This window comes from Podarcis tiliguerta (assembly GCF_965153285.1).
Source record: "Podarcis tiliguerta genome assembly, chromosome: 4".
Lineage (NCBI taxonomy): Eukaryota > Metazoa > Chordata > Lepidosauria > Squamata > Lacertidae > Podarcis > Podarcis tiliguerta.
Genome location: NC_139537.1, coordinates 80910822 through 80921016, shown reverse-complemented (window position 1 = coordinate 80921016; position 10195 = coordinate 80910822). Strand labels below are relative to the sequence as shown.

Below are 10195 nucleotides of genomic sequence, written 5' to 3'. Positions count from 1 at the left end.
AGGAAAATTAAAATAATTGAGACATTAACAGTGCAATCATGTGGAGGTCTACTCAGAAGTAAGTCCTATTGAATTCAATGGGACTTACAGTCACACCAGTGTGTATAAGGTACTGCCTAACAGTACTGTTCTTAAGTATTCTTATTGGAAGTAAGCCCCTTCAGTGCAACTTTCTTCCGAGTAAGCATGTTTAGGATCAGATGGCTAAAGAAATAAAATGAAACAAAACCCAACCCCCCTTGCTCAATAGCGTTTGTGAAATCCTACACAACTAGGATTGTGACTGCTCTCCCTCCCACCCACCCAGCATATTTACTTGGAAGCGAGTTCCATTTAAAACAATGGACTGATCTTCCATATAAGCAAATTTAGCACTGCTCTATAAAGGTGCCACCTTGAATCTTGTGGTGGTGAATTTCAACATTGGTTTTAGTAGTGCGATGCAAACTGCAACCCACGGTCTATGTTTCAGCATTCCGTTTTGAGATCTTAAGATTTCAGAGGCAGTGAACTGTACCTATACATTATCGTACACGTACATATACAGTACTTGGATGCAAGAAACCAGTTGGCAGTTTCACAGGTGATGGCTGTGGGATAGAGGCCTAGATGGAAGAACGTGCCTTTTCAAAAATAGGTGGACAAGCTTAAGGAATCCACTCCTGGCACAGAGAAAGCCCATTAGCTTCCCAGTTACATTCATAAGCCACATTCCTCCTGCTTTTATTTTGGGAAAACTATCACACCGAATTGTCAACCTGGCAGGGCACACACTGAAGATCAAGCAACACAAAGGTAAACTCCTCTGACGTCTTCCATAAACATAGGGTAGGGTAGGGAAGATGCACAATGGATTACTGTTTCAGTCCAGCTTGGTGGTTTGCTTTTTTAAAAAAGATTATTCTTTTTAATTAAAAAAGAGAGAGACACACAAGTCCAATGTCTTAATTAAATTAGTTACATGTTACAAACACCATAGGGTTTCATAATACTGAATAAATAGCCCAAATTAACCAAGATGGCATGATCGTGCCATCTTCAAAGTTCTGCCTCCCTCCCAGTTCTAATGAATAGTTCTTGTCTCAGAGTTCCTATAAATTTCTTCCTCGTTCTCTTCCTCCTCAGAAGATGTGGCATTACTGGATGGCGTATGGAGGTGGTTCGGGGCCCCAGTGGCCTGGCACACATACCATTCATTGAGATTGGTGACCTGAGGAGAAAGGTTGACAGGGCGGCCCCTGCCAGAGTCCTGGAGAGGGGACAGAGGGGCACCCAGTGGTGTCCCCGTGGGTTGGTAGCCATGAGATCCTGGGGTAGGAGAAGGCGGCGGGGATTTGCAATGGATCTTCATGTGCTTGCGCAAGGAGCTCGGATGTGTGTAAGACTTGTCACAGCCTCTGACTTTGCAGAAATATGGCTTGTCACTGGTGTGGACATGAGAGTGTTTCTTTCTGTCACTGCTATTGGCAAACTTCCTGTCGCAGCCATCAAATTCACATTTAAAAGGCTTCTCTCCTGAAAGAGAAAAACATCCATAATGGACCTCTTTGTGAAAGGAAAGAAAGAAATCCCAAAACTTTGAATTTACATGTCAAACCAAACACAGGAACAGGGGAGACAGAGACTAGAGAGGATTGCAAAACAAAGACTCAGCAGATAAAATTGACTCCAGTCTTTACCATCCCTACAACAGCTTAACTTTTCAATCATTATTATTACACAGAGAGAGTGAGCAGGTTTACATTTGCTCAAAAATGTAGTCCACAATGTTAAAGAATATTTTCTAAACTGTGATCATGACATTCAGATAAACATATCGAGGACAATGGGAATGTCCCTCCTTATTCCATGCCCATATTTCTCTTGCAAATGAAAAATTTAAATGATGGATTAAAGTAGGGGCTTACATGTCCATACACGGATATGGCATTATCTCCAGACAAACCCATATTGTCCTAATCCCTTCCCTTGTGGTTTGCAAGAGGAGATTCCCCTTTTTCTAAAATAAAAGTAGCACCTGTTTAAACACATTGCTCTCCCTCTTTTCCTTTTTTTTAAACCATTGTCAACAGATCAGGCTCTCAAAGAGGGGCACCCTCTCTTCCCCTCCCTTCTCTGACATTCTTAGCTTTTTACAGCTTGCTCATTATTGAGAAAGCTACCCACTCCGTGAGCAGTGAGCTGGCCAAGATCTCTTTACCTAGAACTAGTTTATGCTTCGAAATAAGATGGTGAATCTGTTTAAATAGGTTTAATGTGCACCTTGAGGGTGATTGTGAAAGCCACCCTCAGGGCCTTTACTTCTGGCATATCTCACTGGCTCCAAGGTGTAATGCAATTCTACAATTATTTTCCAAGGTTCTGGGAGCAAAAAGGCAGGAATAATTTCTGCTGCCACAAGTGGACATGGGTTTAGCGTTACTTTATTTCAAAAAGGGATTTTTTAAAAAAATTAATCCCATCCATACATGGAGGCAAAAATATGCTAAAATATGAATTTTATTTATAGACACCCAAATAAGACATCAGGATTGCACCCCAATAATAATAAGTGTTTCCTAGTCAACAAGGTAATTCAGTATTTTCATCCAACTCAATCTTGAGTATGTTTACTCAGAAATACTACATAGTTCCACTTGGCTTCCAGGTAAGCACATGTAGGATTGCGACCTTTGTTGTTTTACTGGTGAAAACAGCATCTATCTACTCCTTTTTGGGAAAGGCAGAAGGTTTAATTTATGGCATTCCTTTTCCTGTGTAAATACAGGCAGATCCCAACTTACCAATTCTACTTCAATCACAAATGCATTATTTCAACCAGAAAACGTCTCCTGGTGATATGTGGCAATTGAACAGAAATTATACAGCCTTTCAGAAGTCTCAAAAGTATTTCCAACGAAATGTCGTTGCTATAAAATGGGATAAAGATTCTACATGAAAAAGGTAAAAGATCCAAACCTCAGTGCCAAGCCTATTCACTTGGCAGCAAGTCAGGCCACTGAGCTCAGTTACTTCCAAGTAACTGTGTTTCGGATCATTCTGGTCAACATAGCCTAGTGTAGTCCTTTCAGCTGAAATATCCTGAGACAGAAGGTTGGTGTTTTGCTATTTATTTAAGGAAAGCATTTTAGGGTTACTATATGTCCTTTTTTTCCAGGACACATTCTCTTTTTAAAAATGATAGTGGCCATAGGTGTCCATAGTTAAATGTAGAAGCCAGAAAATGTGTCTTATTTCTTGCTCTTCAAAATATGGCATAATTGGGTTTGCATGTGCATTTGTCTGTCTAGAACATGTTTCAGCAATCGCTAATCAGATTTGTCTACTTTTAACTTCGGTCGACTCTATTTTTTAATATATATATTTAATTAAGGCCAGCAGCACTAGGTTTTGGGAAGAGGACCGACTTTCAAGGGATGCCCTGGTTGCTATACTCATACATCCCGAAGCGAGATGCCCATGCCATCCTGATGTTTATTTTGGTCTTGTCTCTGACGAAAGGTTCACGTCAGAGTTTAACCATTTGCAGATTATCTCGGTTTTAAGCCGAGAGATGCGCAGTCGAAAAGCAACGGTTCCCGCTGAGGAAAAGGCTGCTCGCTCCCTTTTGCGCGCCGAGAAAGGAAACTTCACCGCCTACTAATTCGAAGCGAGGTCGGCGGCCCGTTTCCACAAACCGCGCGAGCGGTTCAGGGCTCAGGGAGGCAACAACTTGCGGCATCGATCAAGAGAGAAGCCGCCGGCTATCTTTAAAAACAAAACCAACCACACGAAAGCCAAGCGCAGGGCGATTTCCCCCCACCGCCATTGGGAGCTCAACTCGTTCTCAACCAAACAGAACAAAAAACAGGGAGGGAAGAGGAAAACTCATTTGCTGCTTAAACCCAAACATACGATCCTTGATCTTGAAACTCAAATTTCTTACGTTAACACGAACCTATTCTGGTCTTAGGGGACAAGCCCTAAGCGAGAAGAAACCAAGAAGGGCGCGAGATTGCAAAATTACGCACAGAAATGCCGAGGTTGCTCCGGACAATCTTAAACTCCCGTTTGGCTGCGCCAAATGAAGCGGGAGGCGGAGCATTTTGACTCCCGGGCCTGGGAATCAGGGACCCCTCGGTTGGGCAGGAGGAACCTCCTGGAGAGAAGGGGAAAAGGGCGCCTGAAGCCGCTCTCCTCGGCTTCCGGGGAGTCGTTTTGCCCTCGCCCGCAAGAGGAGAAAGTGGAGCTGTTAACGGGCAATAGAGCTGCTTATGCTACAGTCAACTCGAGCTCCCTGGCCAGGGCTTCCGTGCCAGCACGTGGCCGTGGAAAGAGTTCCCTGCCAGCACCGGATCTTGCAAACCGTGCAGAAGCGTTTTGCAACTGTGTGCCCCTGCAACACTGTTGCAGAAAAAACACCGAGCAGCTTTCTGCGGCGCTCCTCGGCCCCTCCGGATCTTCAGTCGTGGGTCTTTTGTCTGCAACAGGCGGTGGGGATCGGGCCGGCTTCGGATCCCTACCCGACCGACGAGCACCGGTCAGGAGGAGCGGCGGGGCTCCAGCTATTCTCCCACCTGCAAGAGCCTCGGCCCGAAGGAACCAGACTCGGATCCTCTTCCCAGCGGCAGTAGCAAGGGCACTGTGTGGGCAGCCTCAAGCGGGCGAGGGCGAGATGAGCCGAACATCGGAGTTCTCCAGCTGGAAAAGGAGCTGTGTGAACGGAAGGACGAGCTGGAAAGCCCTCGCGATGCTTTCTTCCTGCCCCTCCTCCCAGAGCACCAGCAGGGTTTTCCCCGGGCGGGAGCCCTACGATTACTGCACAGAAACCAGCCCTTGCAAGTTGCAAGCATCTTCTTTAGGAGAGTCTGCAAAACTCCCAGTAAGGCCCTTCCGGAGCAGACTCGGCCTCCAAGGCCTAAAAGCACCGCGCTCCTCTTCGCTTGCAGGACAGATCCACCCCCCCCACTCCCCGCTCCATGGGGTTGCGTGGGAGGGGGGTGCTCAGGGCTCGCACAGATGGGCTCAACCCTGCGGATTCACCATCTAAAAATCGATAGCTTTTGCCGCCAGGGGCTATTTGCATGGGAGTTTGAACAGCGCGTTGCACCTTGTCCGCCTCGCCACCCCCCTTTCCTTTTCCCTTTTTTTTTTTTTTGCAACAACACACAATAAATCATGAAAACAATTAGGTGGAGCCCCCTCCGGCCTTTGCCCCCCCCTTCCCTATAAGCAGCCTCCGGTGGATCATATCTGTCTACACGCAACTATAAATCCCAACCGCCTTTTAAGTGAAGCCAAAAGGCCAGGGGCAAATCAAAACCAAGCTGTAAAAGATACAGCGCCATAAACGGAACTTCATTGAAATGGCTAGTCTGGCGGAGACACGCACAAAGGCACACCCGCGTCGCCTTCCCTTCCCATTTGTTCTCAAAAGCACTATTCCGAATCGCTATAGCAGCGCTCCCTCCATCGAAACACACCTTTAAACCAACAACGTATCTTCTAAAAGCCCTTGCCTATCACTTCCCCAAAAACAACTAAGGGAGAAAAACTCCCCCCAGGGAAAGTAAAATATTGGTGGTCTCATTTGAAAGGTACCCCCTCTTAAGAGGCAACATGATCAAATCCCCTGACTCTCTTCTTCATATATAAAAAAGAAAACAAAACCCAAACAAATAAAAGCATAGGAGAAACTTTTTGAAAAGTGAATTGACCAGAATAAAGTTTGGGGTTTGCCCTTTCTTTCCACTATCTAAGAGGAGTACTGGACACCATAGGTGCCGGCTCCCTGGGCCCCTGGTGCCCGAGGACCCACAAAATTCACCATGAAGGGATCTGGCCTGGCACCCACAAATTTCGTCGCCAGGACCATGTACGCTGCATAGCACCCACAGCCCCGGGCAGCCACGGTCGCGGGGCCAAACTGGCACTCCTGCTGGGCACACCGCAGGCCTTCGTGGGACTCCTCCGTTCTTCCCACTTTCGTGGGAGCTCCTAGCTATCCACAGCGCTCTTAGTTTGCCTGCTGAGGAATTCTGTGGCGCCGGGAAGCCTTCCTCGCTCTCACCAAAACCGCAGCGGGCACAACGCGGAAGACCCGCGAGCCATTCCCAAACCACGCATACACAGACAACGCAGACATATCAAGGAAGACTCACTCTCCCGCTGCAGCCCCAAAGAGCTGGTGAAATTACTTATTCATGACAAACGTCACACGTCTGAGGGTACGTAGGAGATAGAGGAAGGAGGGAGGAGGGGGTAGAGAAAAGAAGCCAGAACCGCGCGCCGGAGAGACGCGGCCAGAGAAGGCGCGCGCTCCTGTCGTGCTACCCACCTGTGTGCGTCCTTTTGTGGATCTTGAGGTTCTCGGAGCGCGCGAAGACCTTCCCGCAGCCGGGGAAGGGGCACGGGAAGGGCTTCTCGCCCGTGTGCACGCGAATGTGGTTGATGAGCTTGTACTTGGCCTTGAAGGGCTTCCCTTCGCGGGGACACTCCTCCCAGAAGCACACGTGGCTGCTCTGCTCGGGCCCGCCGACGTGCTCCACCGTGACGTGATTGACCAGCTCGTGCATGGTGCTGTAGGTCTGCGAGCAGGGCGGCGCGGCCGCCTCGGCCTCGATCCACTTGCAGATCAGCTCTTGCTTGATGGGCTGCCGCATGTAGCGCAGGAAGGCGGCGGCGGCGGCAGCGGAGGAGGCGCCCGCCGGGTGGTGATGGTGGGGAGGCGCGTGGTGCGCATGTGCGGGAGGCGCTGGCGCCTGTTGCAGGACGGCCGCCGCCAAGTTGACCGGGTAGCCTTGCGGCGCGGCGCCGTAGGACGCTTCGGAGGCGGCGGCGGCGGCCGCCACGGACGACGGGCGGAAGGGCTCCACGCGCCCGTAAAACTCGGCAGCCGCCGCGGCAGCCGCAGCGACGGCCAGCCCCAGCCGCATCTGCCCGTTGAGCGGGTGGTGGCCTCCGGACGGGCCCGCCGGGTGGTCGTGCAGCCCCGGGAAGGCGGCGGCGTGAGGCTGCTCGCCGCCGGCGCCGTAGGTGCCCGCCGACGAGATGAACATGGGCGAGCTGGCCGGGTGTTGCTGCAGAGGCCGCTCGGCCCGCCGCGGCGCCGCGTACGAGGGGCTGCCGGCCGCGCCGTTGGCGCCCGCCTGCGACGACGCGGCGAAGGCGGCCTCGGCGCCGGCCGGGCTCAACTTGAGCGCCCCCGACGCCACGTGCTCCGGCCCGAAGGGGGCCGCGGCAGCCGGGTCCGAGGAGCCCAGGTCCCCCGGGTGCAAGGGCTGGAAGCCGCCACCGCTGGTGGCGCTGCTGCCTCCTCCTCCTCCGACGCCATGCAATGCGGCCAGGTCGGCCAAGCGCAGGCTGGGGCTCCTCTTGCAACTCAGCGCGGGCTCCATGGCGCCGCAGCCCCGGGGCCCATCCAGGCGCGAGGGGGTCGCCTGGGCCGGCCCCGAGGGGGCGGTGGCCTTCCTCCCCCTGCCTGCCGCCGCCGCTGCCGCCGAGGCTGTTGCTGCCGCCGTGGCCAGCGCCGCCGCCTTGCCAAACATGGAGCGATTAAGCGGCTCTTTAACTTCTTTTGTCTGCTCCGTTTCCCAACTCGGCTGCTGCTGCCATCCTCTCCCCGCTCTGGCCTCCAGCGATTGGCAGAGCGCTCGGCACATTTGAGCGGCGCGGTTGGGAACCAGAGTTTGGAAATGTGCGCGGGTGGGATTGGAGGGAGGCCGGTGATTGGCAGAGGCCAGGCCAGCGCGATTGGCTCCCATTCAGGCCGGGCGCTCAGCGGGGAACCGCCCTCGCGCTCTTGTCTGCTTTCGCGCTCTCGCTCGCTCTCCCCACCCCCCCGACGCCCCTTTTCTCGCTCTCGCGCGCGTTTCTCCCTCCCCCCCCCCAAAAAAAAGTTGCACTTGCTGAAAGGAAGGAAGGGGGAAAAGTTAGCGCCCAGCCGCAGAGGGAGTGCCAAGCGAGCGGCGTGCCAGGGGGAAACACGCGGCGGCACGCTTGCTTGGAAACTGTCAGGGAAGGCAGCCCGGATCTCGCTCCAGGCGCGCAAAGGAGAGTTTCTGCTTCCCAGTTACCTGGGATAGAATTGTAGAGTTGGAAGGGACCCCAGGGTCATCTAGTCCAACCCCCCTGAAACGCAGGAATCTTTCGCCCAGCGTGGGAATCGAACTCACGACCCTGATATGAGCTGTTCAGTGAGGAGCTGCCGCAACTTTTTGCCCAGCCTGAAACCGCCTTGCGAAACAAGGCTTCCTTCCACTGCCTACTGAGAGTCGGCATAATGTTCTTGCGGGCACATCAGCTGCAAGTTTCAAAGAGTGTTTGTGCCCAAACTTAAAAACACACCGGGAGGGCATTTGCTCGTGTGAAAAAGGATCCTTGGTACAACAACCCATGATAATTGGTAATGACATACTTTACACCTTGGTGAGAACGACATAAGGCACTTGGGAGGGTTTTAAGCAGAGGTTGGATGGCCATCTGCCATGTATAATGGAGTTGACATTCCTGTGTTGCCGAGGGTTGGGCTAGATGACCCGGGGGTTCCTTCCAACGCTATGATTCTATGTGTCTATTTTTAGGACTTGGAGCGTAGGGCTGCGATGGCACCCACCAGACTGAAAGCTTCTTTGTAACTACTTATAGGTAGACTCAGTATGCAAGGCGAGCGTCCTAAACGCCCTAAAATAAATGCGCCCTAAATGAATTGTATGGAAGCAAATCGCACAAATAAATACAAACTCAACAAGTGGATGGGGAGCTGTGTAATTCATATACAAGCGCATATGAAAGTCCCGTTGCTTTCATTGACTCTTCCTCTCCAGCACATGTGCTTAGGACCGAAGCGTCGATTGGAAGGAGATATTTTGGTGCAGTTACAATTATTACTGGCTTCAGAATAGATGTGAATATAAGCTGTTGCCTTAAACGCCGAGACACGACTGCGGTAGTCAAGATACGCAACAAATGCTTCATGAGAGTTTCTTCGTGACTGTGTGGAAAGAACTACAACGATTCATTTCCCTAAGTAATGGAAATAACTGCTCCCATAAGCTGGTGTAAAAAGAATTAGTTTTGAGGGCAGGGGGGGGGGTTTCATCTCAAACGGCTGAGTCTCGCAGGAGACGTCAGATCCGCTTCTCCATCTCAATGATGCCTAAAAATAGATCAGTCAGTTCGTGCTCTTTTTAAAAACGTGGCTGATAGAATGAATCCTCAGGATGCGCCATCCTTTTGTACGATTCTTCTCTCTCCTTCCAACACTCCCGCCTCCACCGTTTTCCTGAACTTTCCGCCCTGTTTACACAGGAAAACCCTAAATCCCCGCGTACGCTCCTGCACGCCAGCGGTCTGGGAGGAAAGCCTGCCTTTGAGCTGCTGGGACTTATTTGAGGAACAGGTGTACAGTCCTCGGGGGAAATTTCGCGTGGACGTTTCCTGCGAGGATGCTGGTGGGGTCTGTAGGATACTGGGAAATGTACGCTTGCGGATCGAACCGGAGCAGGGGTAGAGGTTGGCGCCCCGATCCGAATCCGTGCGTTTTCCCTACCCCTCCTCATTTGGTACAAGTCCATTAATTTAAATAGATGTGTGGGTTCTGTTGAAAACTTGGGAGACCTATTACAAATTAACTGAATTTACGAATGGAGCGGCAAACACCTGCACATTTCCTTTAAAAAAAAAATCAAATGCGCCCGAAAAGCGGGGTGTGGGTGGGACTGAGCTTTCAGCTCTGAAAATAAAGGAGGAGGGACGTCGCCTTCCTTCTTTTCGCGACCGGCAAAGCTGAACAAAACTTAGTCGCCGCAGCGGGAGCAAGTCCTGGAACAGAAATAGGCAGTAGTATTTCCATAATGCAAAGTAGCAGCGCCTGAAATAGCACCGAAAAGCTCTTGGGGCGGCGCTAGCACTTGGTTCAACACGCCGCACTGCATGGTAAAGGCTGACTTTTTGGCAACGCGTCTTTCCAGTAGTTCTGCGCCTAATTTGAAACAGGCGGAGACGAGGTGAGCCAATTTCAGCCCTCGGAGTACATGCAGTCAGACGCATTCCCCATTTTTAAGTTAAAAGAGAGAGAGATGGAGAATATGAGAGAGGGAGAAAATCTTTCTGTTAGGGACCACGTGAAAATCGCCAACAGCTCTCCAACTAGCCCTTAGGTCGCCGAGTTAGCGCATCGCGCAGGCGGCCAGGCGTTTGATACATTCATTTCAGG

General features: G+C 51.3%; 1 protein-coding gene across 1 annotated transcript; it reads right to left on the bottom strand.

The window, feature by feature from the left end:
- Positions 1 to 693: 693 nt before the first annotated feature.
- On the bottom strand, positions 694 to 7742 carry ZIC5 (Zic family member 5; the record flags this gene model as incomplete). Its single annotated transcript, XM_083437854.1, has 2 exons — positions 694 to 1515; positions 6317 to 7742. The coding sequence occupies 2 exons, from the start codon at positions 7740 to 7742 to the stop codon at positions 1064 to 1066; spliced, it is 1878 nt and encodes a 625-aa protein (XP_083293980.1). The 3' UTR covers positions 694 to 1063.
- Positions 7743 to 10195: the final 2453 nt, after the last annotated feature.